This window comes from Cheilinus undulatus, linkage group 14 (assembly GCF_018320785.1).
Source record: "Cheilinus undulatus linkage group 14, ASM1832078v1, whole genome shotgun sequence".
Lineage (NCBI taxonomy): Eukaryota > Metazoa > Chordata > Actinopteri > Labriformes > Labridae > Cheilinus > Cheilinus undulatus.
In genome coordinates, this window is record NC_054878.1 from 21,337,636 (window position 1) to 21,359,675 (window position 22,040).

General features: G+C 37.4%; 1 protein-coding gene across 2 annotated transcripts in view; it reads right to left on the reverse strand.

Moving 5' to 3' along the window:
• The window catches only part of arhgap18 (Rho GTPase activating protein 18), a 33,971-nt gene extending 15,513 nt beyond the window's left edge, over positions 1 to 18,458 (reverse strand). Inside the window, exons 1-3 of one of the 2 annotated variants that reach the window (XM_041806012.1) lie at positions 18,088 to 18,458; positions 3,574 to 3,823; positions 1,109 to 1,247 (exon numbers count right to left, since the gene is read on the reverse strand). In XM_041806012.1, the coding sequence (XP_041661946.1) occupies positions 1,109 to 1,247; positions 3,574 to 3,823; positions 18,088 to 18,218 (520 nt within the window). In that variant the 5' untranslated portion in view covers positions 18,219 to 18,458. Of the gene's footprint in view, positions 1 to 1,108; positions 1,248 to 2,540; positions 2,691 to 3,573; positions 3,824 to 18,087 lie in introns of those variants that run through there. The other variant, XM_041806013.1, reaches the window with a different exon arrangement.
• Between the last annotated feature and the right edge of the window lie 3,582 nt (positions 18,459 to 22,040).

Sequence of the window (22,040 nt, forward strand, 5' to 3'; positions counted from 1 at the left end):
TTTAAAACTGGCTTTTAACGTGTAATTCTGATGTTATTTTTTCACTTTTTGTTGGTATGTTAATTAAGTTGTTTGCATGCTTGTTTGTTGTGTTGGATTTACGTGTGTGATGTTGCTTTTGTTGTCTTGTACCTTTTGTACCTCTTGTACCTGGGAGCTACAGTTTTGTCTCTGCGGCTCAGTGACAAGATGTACTTTTGCTCTCTATTCTCAAAGTCCGTCTTGAAAAGGGTGAAAGGAGTTTCAGGTATACTGCTCCTGTAGCCTTGAATCTGCTACAGAAACTTTGTGTCTTGAGGAGTTGGTCTCTTTAAATCTTTTAAAAAGCAGATTAAAGACATTGAATGATGCATCAGGATGTTTTGACTAATGACTTTATGCTCTGTGACTCAGGATCTGTGTTCATAACTGCTATGTGTCATAAATGTGCTGCTGTTGTCTTGGCCAGAACACTCTCGTAATGGAGATTCTTGATCTCAATGGGGCTTTCCTGCTTAAGAAAAAGAAAATTCAGCTCATTACAAATGACTGGTCTAAACTGGACATAATTTCCACAAAACAATGGCAATGATCCAGTACCGACAGGATGCCAATGATTTTTTGCAGTAAAGTGCCTTTGGGTGCCTAGGACTTGAATTTTTTTTGTACTTCACAAACAGGAACAAGCATTTTTCATTTTTAATAGTATCATATAGATCCTGATTTTGTGACAGCCTTGTGTGAAACACTACATTAATTGCTGAACAAACATAGCAATGACATGCCAGGGGCAAAAATAGTCATAAAGCCTTTTTTTTTTCGAAGTGCTGATTCAGTTTTTTGGTTGTCTGAGAGTCAAGGAAACCACACAGAGAAGTAATAACATCCACAAAGAAATAAAGAACTACAAAAAGGACTAAAAATGCTCACAGACACACCAAACAACCCCAAAGTTGCACAATTATACCAAAAAGAGAAATAATGGACTACAAAGAGACATACATTTACCACATAGAGACACAAATAGAAGCCTTATGACAACGACAAAAAATAATCAATGCACACTTTTTAAGTATTATGAGTGTAATGTGTCTCTTTCAGTTGTGTCCATGAACATGGTGTATCTCACCTTCAGGAAATTTCTGCTGTTCCTCCTCTTGCATGTCCCCTTCTCCTGCCCCTTCTCCCCTCCCTGACCCTCCACCCGTGCGAGTGATATTCTCCACCTCCTTCCAGTAGTCGTCCATTTCCAGCTCATCCAGAGAATCCTGCAAAACATGACCGACGGCAGCACGAAGATCAGGACGTCATCATTCAAGCTGAGCTATATTTTTGTGTTGAAGATCTCAAAAATTGCTCCTCTGAGCATCTAGATTTCACATAAAGATAAGAAACAGCGGCACAGAATTCACAACCAGTCTGAACAAGTCCCTTAAGTGCTCATGCAGTGGCGGTGCAGTTTCCCTCTCACACACATTTCTACATTAAAAACATCCCAGATTTAAATGGACATAGGAGCAGGCTTCTTCAGTTCTGCTTTTCCAAATAAGGAATTTAAACTTGATTCAATTGCTGGTTTATTTTAATCTCAACATTTGAGTACACATAAATTCTCAAGAAAATCCCCAGAGACTCAAATATATACTCCATGAGGGCCAAGATTACTTAATGAAGAACAACAAATTTATGCCTGGCAAACTAGCCCCATGTAAAGCTCTAACAGTTTAGACATTTATAGCAAACACTTTTAATCTGAGCTTGCACTTAGGTAGAGAGGACTGTTGTATTTCAATCCTATTACCATAATACAAGGAAGATTACTATTTTTTATATTAACTGTTACTTAGCCATTTTTCAAACTCTGTTCAAAAACACTGAGTGTTTCCTGTACAAAGAGAGGCTGAGAGAGGAGCAGGGAAGTTGAAAGTTTGACAATTGTTTGACATTGTGATGTTTATTCAAGATGTTTAGGCTTTCACAATGAGCTGCCACAAGTGTGTGGCACTCTAGATGACCACCTATACCTGATGGTACAGTTGTACATTTTGCAAATATTTAAGGGTAATAATGATTAATATTGCTGATATGAACTGCTGCTATATCAATGGCGAAATAAACACAAATTTTCATATCTGCTAATTCCAGTATTTACATTTTAAAGCTAATATCTGCCAATACTGATATGCGCATAGAAGTGTGCATCCTTAAGAAAAACCTTTCTGCTTGCAAGCCAGCATAAGAAACACAAAACCTGGGATAAAAGCCATTGTCTTTTATTTTCTAATCTCCTGAGGGGGAAAAAGGTTCAATCACCGTCTTGTGTGATGATTTCTATGTCATTTCAGCAAAGTCCACTGTTTCTATGTAGCTGTGCCGCTCTTTTAGTACCATCTGTTTAAATCTGCATATCTACCAACCACAGTACGGTCTGGACCTGCCCTCTTTGTAAAGTGGCTTGAGGAAACTTTGGTTATGAACTGGTGCTATACAAAGAAAGACAGACTGATTGAGTATGGTAGTTGAGCTTTCAGACTTCAGTGATTGTTTTAAGATGGACTCACAGCTCATGAGTTGCTCTGCCTTTCTCTTTCACTTGCTTGTTGTCTTTACAGAAGAGAGTTTCCAGTCAAACCAGCACTCACAGGTAACTGCAATGATATTCTTCCTGTTTTCTTTAAATCCACTATTAGGATCTAATGAAGAAAAGCAGTTAAAAAGTGGCAGCAAACCCCACCAGTCTGATCTGTGTCTTATGGTTTTCAGTATGTTATGAGTAGTGAAGTGGCCATTTGTAATACACAATGAATTGGGGGTAATTGTGTTGGGTCCCATACAGTGCGTGACAGTGGCAGTTGCACACACTTGCAGTGATGATCTTGAATGTCTAATCACTTTATTCTGTTAAATAGGTCAACCTGGTATATAAGCCATAGCTACATTTTTGGGATAAAAACATTGACATGAAAAGTACACACCGAATTTTACTGCACTCCTTCAGCACACAGCACACCTCTTCCTACATTTCAGGAAAAGCAAACTCATAAAAAATATAAACTCTCACCCCGTCACCATTAACAATTTATAGTTAATCATTTAGCTTTCCTGATAATACAACCCTATTGAATAATTAGTTATCCTACATTTTCAAAGGGCTGTGTCTTACAACATATGTAATGATATATATTTTTAATCTAGATTCACAGTATAACCCATAAATGTACATCTTCTTACAATAAATGAAATACAAAATTGATACATTAGTCATTATCAAAAATAATCACAGATTTCTTTATCCTTATCAAAATACGAATTTATGATGTTTTTTTTTTCTTTATGGTCACAGCATAATGAGTATCATGACCTTGGAAAATGATAAAGGTTGCTTGGTTTGAGTGCAGTAAGTCACGTCTCACGCTTCATATCTCGCCCTAACATCAAGTGATCTGAGAAAAAGCTGCCCCCAGAGCAGCAGTATCATTCATAAAAACCCATTCTAAAAACAGAAGTTCAATTAAGCTCTAGAAAACATGGATTTTACCCCCAAAAAATGATCCCACATTTTCATGTGCTTACATATGAGCCATGTCTGCCTACCTGAGAGTTGTAGCGCTGGCAGGGAGGCCGCTGTCCAGACCTGGGGATGGGACTGTTTTTGGGGCTGGAGCCTGGTTTAGGGCTGGAGGAGTGCTGAGATCTGGGATAAGCAGCTGCACTTGGGTTTGGTTGTGATGATGGGTCTGTAATCGTGGTTTTTGTACAGGTGGCGGAGGTGGAGGAAGGTCCATATTTGTCAGCATTATGTGTATTCTGGTTCTGTTGAACTGCATAGTGGCCTGTCCTGCGGCTAAAACAGGCAGAGACAGAGATGAGTCAGATGTGAGAAAGATCTACAATCAAAATTTTTTATCCTGTTTTTTCGCCAAGTGTATGTATATAACCTTGCCAGATACCATTCTGTAGCATAGCATGAGCTATTTTCCACAATGACTTTTTCTACAAACAGTACTGTGTACACCAGGTCTGATTAGAGCTTTTAGGCCAAAACATCACTTTTACTATAAAATGTAAGATATTATTCATAAAAGATATTTTAAATGTTTAGGTCATGAAGATTCATCAATCTTACTTGAGCCTGTTTCGTAACCAGCTAAAAGCTCCTCACAGGGGCTTCAATTTTGTAAAGATTAAAAAACACATCACAAATACTACTGTTAAACATGTCAAAACATGTCCATCTCCCTCAGCAGGTTTACAAATCTTGATCTAAAACGTTGCCCAAAACTCGCGTGATTCCTACTCTCATTTATAGCCTGATTATTATGAATTTTATCTCTCTTGACAACCTGTTATCTGTGCTTACTGTGCCCTGTATACAGGTGTTAAAGTGTTGACTTTATGGCACAACAAGAGACAGAGATAGCTGGTAACACTTCATGGTCAGTGAGTCAGACAGTGACAAAAAAAGTCGGTCAGTGAAGACGAGACAGCGGTGTGTTGAATTTCCAGTCAGTGACTAAGAATAGCAGCACTCACTCAGCTTCGACCTTTGTTTGCCAGCCAAACTCAGGCAGATCATCTCAGTGCGTTGTTTATCATAGTGTTGTTTTGCCTCGTCTAGCTAAAACTTTGAGATCTAATTATAGTAAGGATGACCTCATACAGGTGTCAATGATTATGGGATTATAAAATCATATCATTTCATACACAGACACTATTAGAAGTGGAGCGGTGAGTCGGTGGTGCTCTTATGTGCAGTCATGAAATTTGTTAACCTAAATTTAAAGGTGCAATCTGTGCTGTAAATGTAAACAAAAAGGCTTACAGTCTGTCAAAACTGAGAGCTGCTCTCAACCCCAAAAATGGAACATTTTAAAATGCACTTTCCTTTGTAACTGCAGTGTGAATGCACTCCAATTTGTTACTCATTTTCACTGGGTTACCAAAAAACTCACTGTAGGATTGTGGGGATCTGCCACTAAATTCAATAACAAAACTACAAAACCAGCCATACATATTATCAATTAGGTAGATTATTATGCTCACACTGATTTTTCCAGTGTTATGAAACTTTATTGATTGAGATTATTACAACATTGTGCAAATAATGTTCAGAGCAAAATCAAATACACTCCAGACTGTACAGATATTCTTTGTAATTCAGGAAAGTTGATATACTTTAAGAGTTGTTTTTACCATACAAAAAGATGCAGTTCAGAAACCAAAGTTGAAACCAAGTTTCATGTTTGAACTGCATCTATAAATCAGCATCGGCTGAAATGAACTTGGAAATATCAGATATTGAAAAAAAAAAACAATATTGACAAAAATTAAATGCATTAACATGAATAAAATTAAAATAGCATGTAAATTGAAATTCAAGTTGTTCATGATTCCTGATACAGAGTTGGGTGCATACCCCTTTATATTTAAACATGATTATAAAATCTAACTTTAAATTTCTGGTTAATCCTTTCAGTTAATAGAAATAACAGCCTCATGAGCTGTGTGCAATACATGACACAAATGCCATTCCTTTATATTTGCTGCATAAGGGTTTTAACTCTTTAAATACTTAATTGTATTCCTCAAAAGAACATTGATATATAGTTCCAAAACTGTGTGTAAAAATGTTTTCACTATTTTGACTTGCAGCTATCTGATAAACAAAAAAAAAGTCGTCATCTTCCAAAGCTTGGTCTTGGTTTGATAAGACATGAAATAATACAACACAAGGAGCCCAACTGTAAAATATGTTGCAATTGTGATCAATAAATAGCTAAATTGCTGATAAATCAAAAATTATTTCACTGTGTGGTCAAACAAGGGTCCCCTTCTTGGCTTTGGCAATGTCTGACTGAATGTTTCCTTTGTTGAGATAGGAAGTGACAACATCTAACTCAGCACATTCTCCCTCTCTCTTTCTTTCACTCTGCAGAGTTATTATGCACCAAGCGACTACAGAACTGAAGAGTCTCTGCCCCTCATGCCAGTCATCAGTCTGCTCTCACTTGTTTAAACACAGTGAGGAAAAAATACAGAGCTGTGTACTTGTCAGAGGACGTTGTAGGAGTTCTATCACAGAAAAGGCTGAGACTGGATATGTCAGCAGTTACTGTGAGGGGGATAACAAGACAAGGTTGTAGTCAAGATTAATCCAGATCTGTTTCCTTACATGAACTCCTGAATATTTCAGCTTGCCCTCAAAATTGTCTTGATTTGCTTATTCTGACATATCCCTTACAGTGGGAAGTTTTCCCTGCTGACAGAGAAGGGAAGGATCTCAGACATGATGAAGCAATGCTGCAATGACAATTTTAGCCTGTTCATCAGTGAGCGGGTTTAAATGGACTTCATTCAGGTTCTGATCAGGTTTTTTCAGTATTCTGTTTTGTGTATCAGAGGTCAGGTCTAATAATAAGCCATTTAAATTTTTTGGAATTCCATTTTTTAACCTTTCCACTAATTTTACCATAAAAAAAGAGTTTCTTGTTTATACAAATGAATCAAATGTTCCCTAATTAAATAAAAATAACCTTAAATTTATTGAAAAAGGGCCACAGTTGGCCCAGGAGCCGTTGTTTGGATAACCCTGATATAAAATAATTATAACCAGTGTAACTGTCAGATATTTCCTACATTTCAAGACACATTCACATTTATAATCACATCCTAAATGATGTTTATAATGTAAATGAAGAAATCATTCTGTTCTCTCAAACACGGAGTGATAGTGACATAATAAGAAGGTCACATTAAAGTTTAATTGTTAAAAGTAAACCTGTTACCTAATCTTTTCTTTACTCTCTCAATATGTAACAGTATATGCAGTTTGATGCTGCATTGTGTTTTACTCCTGACTGTAACAGTTCTCTCCCCATCTCTCTCTATCCTCCCAGAGGACCCCCGTAGATACTGTAGTCTGCTCTCAGAGGGAGCTACAGTATCTACGGGGAAAAATTATTAAGCTAACTGTTACTCAAATGTAACATCATTTAGACGGGGGGACTTCATAAAATCTTGAGTTGGTCTGACTCAATTTTGAAGCCTTCGAGGGGTGAGCGGTGAGCCTCGTGCACAGACACACCTCTCTCTCTCCATGACTCTCTGGTGAGGGGAGGTAAAATAACTCGAAGCACAGATGAGTTTTCTTGTAGGTGCAACATTATGTCGCCCTGTACTGCCCCATGTTGAGCTACGTGATATTTGCCGGTGTTTCGTGCAGCTGCTTTGACATGCTGTTATTGTTTAGGAGGGGGCGGGGTGAGTGTTTGTGAAGTGACAGACAAGTTGTACCCCACTTATGTGTTTCCCAAGGAACATATTCCCAGATATACAGTCCTCTTTCCAAAAAAACACAGCATTTCAGTCAAATTCATTCAATTTCCGCGATTTCTGCATTAAATTGCAAATTCCATTTTTATTGGCTAATGCTGCGATTCTGTCCACAATTCCGTTAACGCATAGGGCCCTAATCATGCACTTTATGGGGCTGGGGTCCATGATCTCTGATGCTGTCATTTTGGTGGCCCTGGGCTGAAAAGTTTGGGAACCCCTGCTCTCTAGGCCATGTTTACTCACCACATCCCACCCTTACTCTGCCTTAAAAGGTGTGAACTTTGTTATATTTTCAACACATTGTTTTCCCATGCCCCTGGTAAAATGCAAGGACATCTAGAGCAGGACTGGGGTTGTGCCAATCTTCCTTACCATTTATGTATATATGTTGGCCATGACAGCCATAAATTTGTCTTACATTTCTTCTTTTGTTGTTTCTCTTGTCCCTGGCTGGCTGTCAGCATGTGTCTACTGCTGCTGGAGGTTCCTGCCTGTTAAAGGGAAGGTTTTCCTGACCACTGAAACAATGCTCAATACTGCAAGCACTGAGCTTATGGTTATTAATGTTTGGTTTTTATAATACATCAGAGTAAGTTCTAGACCTGGCCTCTTTTAAACTGTCTTGAGATAACTTTGGTTATGAATTGTTGCTATACAAATAAATGTTAATTGATTGGCTGACATTAGTTCACAACGACTTTGACAGAAAAAGTTTGGCAGGATTGATGCTAGGTAAGGTCAGGATAAAATGTTGGCCCTTTGCATTCACATATGCAACTTATTCCCTAAATTTCACAGAGCTTGGTGAATGTGTGAAAACGCTATTACCAAGATAAAAGCAAGCAGCTGCCATAAAACCTTAAGTTTAACAATATTAAGGAATACTGCATACATAACATGGTAAATATGCATGATTTAAATGAAATAAAAAAAAACATATCACACACACATTATAGCTGCACATTAGTCGTTAGCCACAGAGAGCCCAGTGAGTTTAACTGGCAGTCAGAACAAACAGCACAGAGCAAATGTCCTGAATTAATTAATTTGGAATTAACATCAGAGTATTAGACTACAGATCCTGCTGAGCTGAGGCCACATACCACAGAAGACTTCCTGACACACATGCAAGCTCATGCAAGGTGTTTAAAAGCACCAGTAGACAGGCACAAGACTTTGATATGGTTTTAACAAAGAACACCAGATGACCTCCTCCTCTCCTCTCCTTCCTTCCTTTAAACAAACCATTGATTTTCTTTCCTGCTCTTCTCCCTCCCTCCCAACACGTTTCACCTGGATTTCTGTCTCCTCTTTCCTGTGCGTTTGGCTTATTTTCCCTCACCCCTAGTGACTTCAACATTTCTTCATGCATTCCTCAGAAGAAAGAAATCTGAGTTTTGAGTGATAACCCCGGAGGAAACATTCAGCTCCTCTTTGTTTTGGTAACAGACATCTCAGCTGCTCATTCTTCTTCATTTCTTTTCTAAAGTCATACCAGGTCGACATGTTTTCACTCATACGGGATGGCAGAAATGTTCCTATTTTCTCATAAACTTGAGATGATTTGTTTACCCCAGAAACACACAGAGGAAGAGTTAATCATTGACCTCCATGAGGACAAACAGAAGAACCATAAACCAGGCTCATGCATATTAGCAGATATGCTTTTAGTTAAAGAGTTGTTCAACTGCATTAAGAAGGGTTTGTGGATTTAACAATGCATCAACCTGCCCAGACTGGCCTAGGTTCCTGATATGACACGTTTCTTCAGAGTTCACACCAAGTTTACATTTGTCCTATTTTTAGCCATGTTAATGAAGTGCCATCACAGCCTTCACCACGCTAGTCCAGCCTGAAATATCTTAAACAGTCTCCTATGAGGTTATGTGAAGACATTCCTGCTGGGCTGCGAATCTCTCCCTTACAAGATGATTGGTTTGAATCTTGATTCCTGGACTATGACCTGATTTTTTGGATTAAGTCCAGTTCAAGCTGGTTATGGAATTGCAACTAATACATTATACATAATAGAACTGAAAAAATATATTAAGACACATGACTTTACCCCTAAGGTGAACTGTAAATCACTAAAGGGATTTCAGATGTGGTTGTTTATGCTTTGTAAGACACCTATCTAACTAGTGAGCCACCTACCTCTTACATTATTATCACCATGAAAGGAAAAGAGTCAATCTAAGAGTCTCATGAGATTGAAGCTGCTGAGGACAGTATGCAGGTGGAACACTGAAACATCAGCTAACCAATTTTTAATGCAAACATAAGGCCATCGACTAGTTTGTCACATTTTCACTGCTCCAGGGCTACACTAATTGATGCACTTGAATCTTTAATGTTAAGATAGCATACCAAATAAGATCACTTAATCTTTACATCCCTGATTTCTGATCTCCAGAAGATGGATTTCTTGTTTTTGAAGACCCCTTACTCTTCTTACAGGGTCAATGGTCAAGTGGCAAAAAGAATTGATACAAAGAAGTGTTAATACTGGCAGCTATTTTTAATTTTAGTCTTAGTTTTAGTCTTTAAATGAAATGCATTTTAGTTTAAGTCACATTTTACTCTTTTCTATCCTTTTCAGTTTTAGTTGACAAAAACTCCAAAACATTTTAGTCTACTTTTAGTCCATAAAATGTCCTCACGTTTTAGTCTTTACTTTTAGTCCACACATTTATTTTCTTGTCTGAATCCGGTACCAAATCATGCTAGTATGTTCTCTGCCAAACCTGGGGTCCCTGCTTTCTAAAGCTGAGGTAGAATAGCTACTGCTGCATTGTTTTTTGACAGATTTACCCAAAATCACCCAAAATCACGGATTTTGATGAATACTAAACTTACTTTTTGTCAGTTTCAGTCATCACAGATCTATTTTTGTTAGTCTAGTTTTTGTCATGGAAAAAAAGCTGTCAACGAACATTTTTGGTGATAGTCAACGATAGTCAACGAAATTAACACTGATACAAAGAGGGGATAAAAACAGGCAACACGCAGCTTAAAACTGGCAAAATGTAGGGTTAAAAAAACAACAAAAAAAGTGGTTTAAAGTATTAGTCAATGTCTAAGATGATTTTTTTCATCTTTAACAATTTCAAAATTGTGAGAGACCTCAGAATTAAGGACAACCCAAACATTTTTAATCTCATTATCCTCTGAACACACACTAGACAACTAGGGAAAACAGGATCCTTTGCACAAGACCTCACAGAATCTTGCAAGACCAAACACGATCAGAAGAAAAACAAACACGGAGGATGATCAAAATCCTCAGCTGGCCTCCCTGGCATGCATAACAGACGTAGCAAAAATCAAAGAAAAGAGGAAAAGAATGAGACTGAGATGAAGATATAGTTTTATGTTAGTGAGCTGTTAGTAAATAAGTATTTAACATGGAGTTCTGCTGCTTTTCCATCAGATGGTCCAGTGTGATTGAGAATAGTTTGGTATGTAAACAACAAAATAACCTGGGTTGAAATGTAACCTGAATTTAACAACAGATTTGACGACCACAGAGCATCTTTTCAAAGATTACATAAAGTGAAAAGAAGCAAATGACTCACTAAAATACAGACAAACAACTGATCTAAAACTCTGTATTAATAACATTTTGATGCTAATTCAGTTTCACTTCCATCACTGATGAACCAGGCAGATGTGTGCCTTCAGGCTCTGCTTTGTGTACTTGAAATCAGGTCTATATGTCAGGAAACTCGATTCATGGCCACTTATTAATGTCCACGGTCCAGGAAACAGGATGGAGCTCTGCCAAATCCAAACATCTTTAATTTAAGCAGATGTACATGTCTACTTCTCACATTTTTTATTTTTTATCTTAAAACAGAAAAACGAAAGGACTAAGTACTTATTACATGAAATACTTTGTACGTACGTCTGTGCTAGTATATGTGAGACGTATGCCATGAGTAATAACATTATTGAGGTAATATACAGTATAAGCAGAAGCTTAAAGTCTGTATGTATATGTGCTGCTTTTTTATACATGGTGAAATAAATGTGTCTGCAACATGCTCGGCCTGAATCAACAATTCAAAACATAGCTTTTCTTCACTTAACTGGCACTTGTTAATCCAAGAGTAGCTCCTGTCCTGTCAAGTTGATCATGTGTGAAAGGAGGCTAACTCACTCACTGTAAACTGAATCTACCTACGGGTATAAATAAAGTTACTTAACCTAAGCTGAGTCTCATCATACAGGTGTGAAACTAATAAACAAATCTCAATTCTATAGTTAAAGTGTTCACATGATGAGTAAGAAATAAGGGATGCTTGTTTAAATAAAATATTTTACTCTGTGTCTATCAGAAACACTTATGTCCATGACAAATTTCCCCCCGGGACAATAAGGTTTATCTTATCTTATCTTAAATGGTCTTTTCATAATGATGACAACTTTGTGGTTAAGTGCACAGCCCTATGTGTAGGTATTTCTGCATTCATGTGTCTGTAGTTGGCTAAAATGTGTTCATGTAGTCATCTGACATTCTTGGGCCCTAGTTTTTAGATTTGACTATGATCTCCAAATTAAGCATACATGTTTACAAAGTGTTAAAAATTAAGCTTCAGTCACCCGCTCAGTGGTTTGTAGAGCAAAGCAAGGTAGGAAGCTTTCTCTTCGCCTGTGAATGATAATATGGAGGCTTTCGTCTGTGTGATTTTAAGTAGGGCTATCCCAGGTCATGACTTGTAGAAAGACAGAAAAAAAACTCACAATAATGCAAACATGTTGCACCTACAATGGCACACATGGCTTTTCCCCCTTATACATGCTCTCATTGGTCAGGTGAGCTACCTTTGTGAGTAAAACAAACACATTTACACATTCATAGCTTTTGCACAAATGAGCACCGAAGGACAACAGCACCTCAGTGATACGTGTTATTGTTCTACTCTTTGCACCTGACAAAAAAAAAGTGTGGTCATGTACTAGTATATGTTGAGCAACAAAGAGCAAACAAGGGTAAAAGAAGTTAATATTGCATGATTTGCAAAAATGATGATGCTCTATACACATAGCAAAGCTACTTTATAACAGTGTGAGATCTTGATCTATTTTCTCCATTATATTAGAACTGCAAGATAAATACATTAAAAGAATCAGTCAGTTAAGAATTTATCTCCAAGTATTAGGAATTTATTTAATATTTGCTCTTAATAAAAAAAATAAATAAATATCATTCATAAGTTCCAGTGCCTTAACAGTAACAGTTGTCTGGGTTTTTGTGTTTTTTTTATGAGAAAAAAAAAATCTACAGGTTTTCAATTGTTGGTCTGACAAAAAACAGAATCACTCAGATGATGAAGATGCAACTATAGGCTTTAGTAAATTCAACAAGATCATTTAAGAATAATATCATTATGCTGGATTGATTCCTGCCAACCACCAATTTTTGCTTTCAAAAATTTCACATCTGAAATCCACTATCAACAAGAAATATTGTACTTTTTTGTAACATCAAACCGCATATAAAGCAATGTATTAACCTCCACACCATAACAATGCTGCTTACTGGAGATGCTCTCATCACTTTTTTGTTGCCATTTTAGATAAATTATGAGTGAGACTGGACAACCAATCTTGGTTGATACAGCAGCTGGTTTACTGGTTGGTCATTTTGTCTTTGTAGTGTACTGGGACATCACACAGGTGACAGCAAAACCAGAATGAGCACATAAATCATCCTTGTTCACCAGGCCTGAAACACATCATAATATAATGTTATGTCACCTCATTAAGCCAGCCATCTTTGAACTTGCCAGTTTCAAGAGATTTCAACGCGGGATTACTATTTTTAAACAGGACTCACAACAAAGTTTGAAAAGATTTACCACGGCTGGATTAGGATGGCGGACCAGCAGCAGCAACAACAACAAACAAGTCGGCCGAGCTGTTTAGAAGCAGACACACAAAGGTGCTGCATTTCTACCAGGGCTGTTAATGCCATAAATGTGATTTTACAAATAAGGCCCATCATTTGTGCATTCAATTTTTTAAACTGTGTGCTTTAGTCTCTTTCAGCACGTTCTGGTGTTAAATTGATGTTAAGTCCACCATTGCTCCTTAAGGTCTCATTTTGCTTTAAAAAAACTCAGACAGTTCAGTGGACAAGGCAAAAGTCATATGCCCTATGTGTTATCTAACATTTACCTTTTGAACTGTTTTCTTATTTCCTTTACAATCCATAGTAAGTTCCCTTTTCTATGGTTAAGCTGTCATAATCAATCTTCAAGTAAAACCAGGTCTGAATAAGGGCTGGGCAATTCATTGAAATTAAGATTCAATGGCAATATCTCCTACTGCAATTTTCAAATTGCACAACGTCCAATATTTCTTTGGTCTGAAATGTGTTTCAGTCTATCAGTCTGTATTTTTTTTAAGGCAGAGAACAAGTTTGCATAATGCTCTACACATCATGCACACTCATCTATCATTTTTTTATACAATAATTGAAAAAAAATTCCTTTTCCTTGTTTTTTGTAAATATTTGTATTATTAAAAATTAAGTAAAATCATCATTCCCTTCAGGTTTTGTATTTTTGCTTAATGTTGCATATCGCTTGTATCTCCATTTTTCATGATTTTAATTCATTTTTTCATAAATTAATGCAACTGGTCACCCTTTACATTTGAGAGTGGGCTTTAACAAATTTTACAGGAAAAAATTGTCAAAAAGATGTTGACTACAACCATTCAGTGTCAAATTAATTGAAAAATACAGCTTTTTTTAATCCCCTGAAAAGTGGTGATTTTAGAGGTATGAGGTTTAGGTCTGATGCCAGCAAAATTTTTGACAAAGATATAGTTTGGTTTTTACAGCTGCAAGTTAGGATGGACTATGTTTTTGCAAACCCTCATGTCCCACCCCCCACGTGGCTGGACCCCGGACAGATTTCACCTTATTCCCCCACTGACAGCCGGCCAGCTACAGATGCCCTGGAAGTCACTCTTTGAAAATGCCAGCTTACCAGCAATAGAAATAAAGACGGCAACCATGATCACTAGGCTAAACCAAGTCCCTTAAAAGAACCAGTGGGTAACATCACTGAAAGTGAGTATCAGATAAAGACACACTAGAGCAAATATTCCATTATAAACTAGGATTAAAGTTAGCATGGCTCTATCATACAGTTATAAAGCTGATCTCACCTCAATCATTTATAAAATTTAATGAAAAAAAAAAAACTTGACGTACATTTTTACTCTATTCTTTTTTTAAAATCCCTGATATTGTATCACATTTAATCCAACTCCCTCAATATCTTTAACGGTTGATTTACCAAAGTGTTACATATGCTAATATTTTACATCTTAAACCACTTGAGGTGGCTGTGGTTCAACAATGGACAGCTGAGGATGTTTTGCAGGCAGCATAAGAGGGGGAAGGAGGGTGTCAACTGTGTCAGTGGTATTCCCATTCATATCAACAGGTGCCAGCTGCCCACTGAGGAAACAGAGGCTGACTGTGAACTCCCTTCTCTGAGCAAACCCACACTGACTCAAATCACCTCCCTTTAGCTCTAAAATTAACCTTACCTGCATTATTTGTTCCTCCATATTTATAGCCAGTATAAGATGAATGAGTGTTCATTAACCTCTCTATCTCTGATCTTTGAGATAATGTCCTTTAAAGCATGACTGGTCATTGTTAAGCTCATTTAAGATAGTCTAATCTGAGTTCTGCTTCTTTTGCTCCTGCTCTGACATCTTGTAACCTTTCACAGCTCATCTTCCTTTCTGCAGATGTCATTTCCTGTAAAGCATAGTGTTTCTGCTACCTCACTGTAGCACCACAGAGGGAATTAATTCAAACCATGTGTGTCCACTGACTAATTTTTTACCCAGTCACACTGCACAGAAGCACAAAGACGCACTTGGAAGCATAAAAACATGCTGCCAATTAATCTAAAGCTAAATACTCCTCGTCTTTAGTAAGTCACCCATGTGCTAAACTCCCAGCAGACACGTAACCTAAGGCTCCTCAGCTTGGATGTCCCCTGCTGGAAAAAGTCCAGAAGCTTCCTGTCTGTCTCTTTGTCTGTGTCTCCCTGTCTCTCGTTTCCTGACCGGGGGAAACAATGAGCACCAAACTAAGCCTTTAACATCAGCCTAGACAGGACACACACTCTGCTGGAGGAGGTGAGACAAAGGCAGGCTGTAACGTGATGCTGTTTTTCTGCAGCTAGCTGGACGAGCCATCTGGAACACACACTCATAAATATAGTGTATACATAGAGGCAGGTGTGTCCATCAGAATACCAGCAGCACTGTGAGTTATTTACTTTCAGCACACCACGGTTGTTGACTACACTTGTTTGCAGATGTAAACATGACCTGGACACACAGACAGCTTGGCGTGGAGGAATAAACAAATGTGAACAGTTATAAATAAAAGACTGCAGTTGTTTCCATGTTAGTGCATATTGTGTTCAGTGTTTCCTCTGTGGCAGTGACTCAAAATCCTTCTTTTCCTCAGTGTAAGACACTGCCAGGGAAGTAAACATGTAATGTGAAGAGTGTGAGCTGCTCTAGTGACTATAAGTGGTCCAATGTCTTATAAGGAAGGACAATCCTTTTATATGTTTAATTTCACAACAAACCAACAAATAGAAATGTATCATCAACAAAGCAACTTAATCCAAAAGTTACTTACTTACTAAACCCTAAGGACACAATTTAATGGTTTCATCGTCTTCGATTCCTCAACTTGCCTTATTTCTCTAGCTGTAAAGGTAATCTCCGACATTCGGTTAATTAGGGTCACAGTACAAATAGTACATTAGACAGCTTCATACTGGCATGTAAACTAGACAATGGGACTTTAATATATGAAATATAAGTCTGTGTTTATGCTTTCTAGAAGCTATCTTTCAATATATTTAGGTTGAAACTTATGTAATGATTCTTCTGTTTGTCAATAAATGCACTGTTTGACTGTTTAAAAGTGAGGCCCTTGGCAGTTTCACATACCCTAATGTGGGGTCCTGAAATGTCTTGCCTTGTCTAAGAAATGAAACCGAATGGCACTGAAGTTTGACTGAGCGAAGTAGAGAAACCTTAAATCATGAGAGGCTAAACTGTAAATATTTAGCATTGTGAATGAGAATAGCTTAAATGTCTGGTAAACCCACAATAAAGCTGCAAATTTATTTCAATAGATAATCTTGACAAAAGTCCAACACACAAACCAAGTGACCATTTCATGTTAACATCAGTTCAGCAACATTTCTATAGTTATCTTTGGTCACCAGTTTATGTTTGCAAGAAAAAATGTGATAAAATGGCTTTAAGTGTTGCTGTAGAAACTATTATTAAAATCCATTAAAAGTATTTAAAAACAAGATATGCAAGGAAAATGTACTAAAATAAAGTTGCATTATAAAAATTGTTTAATTTGGCTTAAGATGATTCATTTAAATATTACTTTTTGCACTGGCATGATGAAAAGTATACAACTGTCTCTTTTGGTGAATTAAATGCAAAGGCGGGAAAAGTACAGGCTATTCCACTCAGGTAGAAGTGGTAAAACTTGCTTAAGTAAAAGCACTGATCTATAAATTTTCTCAAGTTAAAGTAAAAAGTATTAAATCTAAAGTTTACTTGAAGTACTTAGAAGCTACTGAGGAGTTGTTCAGGAAAATCTGAGCTTTTAAAGTGAAGTGAAGAATATTTTAAAATGACAGAGCTGCAGTAACTCTTGAAAATCTGTGGTAAAGTGGGTCCCCCCTGGAAAGAACAAAGCAGAGTCAACCTAACAGCAAAGCCATTCATTCTGGTGAAAAATATGCTCTATGCGTTCTTTAGGAGCATCTAAGGTCATAGGCGGGAACTGAAACTCTGTGGATAACTTCACTCATGGTGCAAATGTGTCTCAAACATTAAAAAACATAAAAAAAACAACAACAATCCACTGGAAACATGACCAAAAGAACCCCAGCAGAAATCACTGCACTGAGTTAAGACCATTTCACCAGAATGAAGTTAAAATTATTCCTTGGGAGTTTAAATCAACTCTGAAATGTTTAACCCTATGTACAACAGCTTTTTTTATCAGATGTGATGTAGAATCGTTCTCTCTCTATGTGCTACTGTGTAGTCAACAGAGTATTGTACTCAAGTAAAACTACAGCTACTCTGGTTAAAACTTACACAAGTACATGCAATAGTACTGATTTTTAAATGTACTCAAAACAGTACAAGTATCCCAAAAACATTCAATCACAGTAATTTCAGTAATTAATTCCATCCCTTATTAAAAGTAATTATGTTTTTTAAATTAAGTGTAGTCCTCTCAGCCTGATTTAGCATATTTTGTAAATATGTGGAAACAAGATATTCTTCAGAGCTGCCTTGGTTTAACCTTGTTATATAGGTAATGCTGTAAAATCTGGGCCAGGGAAGCAGAGTCAAGGTGAGCCTGCTGATTAGGAATGTGCTAAAAGAAAAAAACATTACCCAAGGCCAAGGGCGGAGCTGGCCGCTACGTAGAAAAGCGGCCTCTCTGAGTGTAATTAACTGGGTTGTTCTTTGAAGTAGGCTAGCTTAGTATATCTCTGGGAGCTTACAGTTATAATATAAATAAGTTTTCATTCAGCTAGTCTTCTATCTCCACTGGCCTCAGGTCTAAAACAAGGAATACCATCTCCACAATGACCTTTGCTCTCCTTGCTTATACACATAAACAGAAACCTTTAGCCACCGCTGCATTCATTTAGAGGTGATAACAACAATGATATGTCCCACCTGTGCAGGTTGGGCTCGTGCTCCTGTGCTGACGGACAGCTCGAGGCACACAGTCCAGTTTTCGGCAACAGTTCGGCGTTGCTGTGGTAACCCGTTAAAACCACTCCCTGCGACTGCTGTTGCCGACTCATGTTTCTGCTCCGGTTCTTCTTTCTTCTGCTCCACACGCAGCTGACATCCAACCTCTTACTGAAATACACCTTTCTGTCCTATCTATCTATGCGTCCCATCGCCATTACTTCCCTCATGACGCCGACTCATTCTGACAAACTCTCCTCCCTCCTTCTCTCCCTCTGTCTCTTTTTCCTCTCGTCTTTCTCCTCAAGTTCGGGGTCCGTTTGTGCGTAAGAGTGTATCTGGAGGCACTGCGGCCGGACAGGGGCTGGACCACATACTCAGCACAGAGAGGATTGGTGGAAATTTTCAAACACAGGGCAAAGTTTCACAAGTGGTAGCACCCCCTTCTGCTGGAAGCAGGTACTGACAACATCCTGGCACAACAATTCAAAGGTTACACTTACAGTAGCAATTCAATTGAGGATATTGGAGGGTATTGGAGGTTTTTGTACCTTTAGGATTTATGTATTTTCCTTTCTTTTTCTATACTGTACATTTAATGAACAGTGAATTATACTCTTGATGAACACATTTATACAGGGTTCCTATACATTTTCTAAAAATCAAATTTAAAACTTTTTAAAACCCAAGCTGAGATAAATGTATAACATCATATGTGTGGCGAATGGTCAAAAATGAAAGACGTGAGATTTCTCAGTACACTGGAAGAAGCTGAATTTTCTGGTTTAATTCACTGTTAATGATATGTTAACTGATGTAGAACAAAGAGATTTTTGGTCACAAACACCCAAATTTGTTGATTTGTGGCACATTAAGTGCCTCCTTTTGTCATTATACAGTACAGTGATATTTTTCATAATATATGCAACAAGCATATCCTAAAAACTATAATGCTTAAAGTAAGACTGATACTTTTTATGGCCTTGAATGAAATATAGAATATGCAGTATGAATCAAAACAGTTACAACTAGACATATCTTAAATGGTTAGGTCCTGGATTAATTAATTAAATGATTGTGTTTGTAGAAAATACCTAAGATAAGGAACTTAGAAGAACTTCCCTGTTAGAATGGTAATGAGCAGTGCCTGGTTTCCTCCAGACATAATGTTTAAAATTAAGGCCAATCAGTTCAATCTTGGTTTCATCAGACAAGAGAATCTAGTTTCTCATAGACTTAAGAGTCCTTCAAATGCTGGAAGGCACCCGAGCTAAATTTCAAGTGTTGTTGCAAAGGGTATAAATACTACTTTCCATTTTTTTTTATATTAATAAATTTGTAAAGATTTCTAAAATTCTGTTTTCACCTTGTCATTATGGGGTACTGAGTGTAGATTAATGAAAATGAAAATAGATGTAAACAATCTGAATGCGCTGTAACCATGACATTTTCAGGGTGACCTTTCTTGCACGTTTACATTTTTCCCGAATGGCTGATTTTTCTACATTTTACCTATCAGCCAATATAAGGTAGGGGTGGGGGAGAGGAAAATATTGGGTGGATAACTGAAAAAATGAAGAAAAAAGTCAGGGCAAAAAAACCTCTTTTGCCTTTATTTGTGTAATTCACCGAGGCAAATTATGTTAACACAACTTATATATATACAGTAAAAAAATTAGCTAAGAGTTATGACAATAATGCTGTCTACAGGGGGCACAAAGGCCCAACCAGTTTCAAAGTCCCTCACAGGAAGTTCATTTAAAAAACTTTAACTTACTAGATGAAAAAAAAAAAGTTATAACAGTTATTTCAGATTATTTAGATTTTTTTTTTATTATTTTTACCAAACATCATGGCAGCCCATCTTATCAACGTCTAGATTTTTCATTTGATTTAATCATGTCGACAGAAGGGTTTCCAAACTATGGACCAAATTTGACCAATGGTCAATTTTAATCTGCCTGTGTCAATTTCTAAAAATGAAAGTAAATATTGCCCACATAAGAACATGAAGCTTGTGTTTGTATTGTACTTCTTAGTTCTAGATGATGCTTTGTTGATTCTGTAAACAAATATTTTGACAAGATTTGTTGACATGCCTTTTTTTCATGACTTAACTTACGTGACAACGTAAATGGCGAACCTATAACCAAAATATTTAGATTCACAGACCCCTAATGAATGAAGACTAAAGGATTACAGCAGCTAATAGCAGCACTAATGACACGCATTTACTCAGAGCATAAAGTGACTCAGATGTCACTTTATGAACATCTGCTCCTTATCAAGGTAAGATTTACATAACGTATCATGCTAAACATTTCCAAGCACCAACAAAGTTATAAAGTTTGGCAGCTTTTTGCAGTTTGCTTTTGTTGTGTGTCTGAATGTGGAAATGAGCCATCTGTCTTTCCAGGATCTGCCCAGGGGCAGATCTAGTAGGACTCAGGGACAACCAGGGCCCCCCTTGAAATCTGACTGGCCACCCTAAAATCCTTAACAATGATTGGCTATTTCCCTTTTCAGCCAATAATCAAAAGTGGCAATGAAGGCTGATTTTTCTGAGAAAATTCAAGTACTAAAGCTGGCCACACACGAGACGATTTTCAAATCTCAAACGATTTTGAAAAAGGTGAGACATAAAGAGACAAAAGAAAGCAGGATAGAAAACCAGAGACAAGAGACATAAGAACAAATTCAAACAATTTCTCATCTCATAATCCTCATATATTAGATGACTGTCAGCCAGCCTGTCAGACCACTGAGACCACACACCTGCCCACCTGCCAGTGACCTTGAGTGATCACGCGACTTCAGAAGGATAACAGACATGCATGCCTATCAACACAGCCCGCTGACTGTCCCTCCACCACAAGCTGTCCTGGCATACATTACAGGTGCAGCAAAAATCATACAACAAGGAAAAGAATCAGGAAGGAATCCTGTCTGGAATGAAGGTACAGTTGTGTTTATGCTTGTAAGCAGTGAAAGTACGTATGATCCGGCTGGTAACACCACCTGGTCTGCTCACTCTCACTGGATGTTGTAGATATTGTGTCTCTCATCAAAGACATCTGATGTTTACGATTCGGAGTCTGGGAGGCTACAACAATAGTCGTTTGAGACGATACTCTACTTGGAATGCACTCGGCAAATCTTGCCTCAAGTTAGGCTTACAATCCTATAGTGTGTGGCCAGCCTAGGCATATCTTAATCTACACTGCTTTATTTTTACTTCAGCACACTAAAGGTTAGGCCCAAAAGCTCCTCCAGTAGTTTACCAGGCCATCATTAAGATTAGATACCTACGATTGCCTGGCTAATAAGTTCAGAAACGTTGCTACTTTTAGAACAGTCATTGCTTACATACTGCCAAACCACACAAGGAAACAGAGTAATCTCCCGGACTGTCCGGGTCAATCCAAATGATCATAGGTTACATCAGGTGAAGGTCAAATTGAAGGCAAAAAATAAGCACAGCTCAACAGGAATGACAATAAATCTGAAATCTGTTACAAAAAAAAAGTCTTTGACTGAATACATACTTTAATTCTAAAAACCAACATAGTGTGAAGTTATAAAATTAAACATGTTTTTTCCCTGCTAACTTGTTTCCTTTGATGTGACCATTATTATATAATAAACTATAATAGACTATAAATATAGCCTCATTTTAAACATAGTCATGGTGGATCTTAGTTCAACTACTGGACAAGTTCCAGGTACCTTGTATTTGAAGTCCATTTTATAAAAAAGAGGTAAAGTAAATAAACAACCGTTAACATCAGAGGGCAATAAAGAAAGATTCAAAATCTTTATACATGCTGTCAAATCATCAAACCTCAAAGTTATTGTGTTTGCTCTATTATAGCCTTGGCTTATTTGCAACTGCTTTTTTTAAATCTGAAGCTAGCTTAAAAAAGTGTTGATCATCA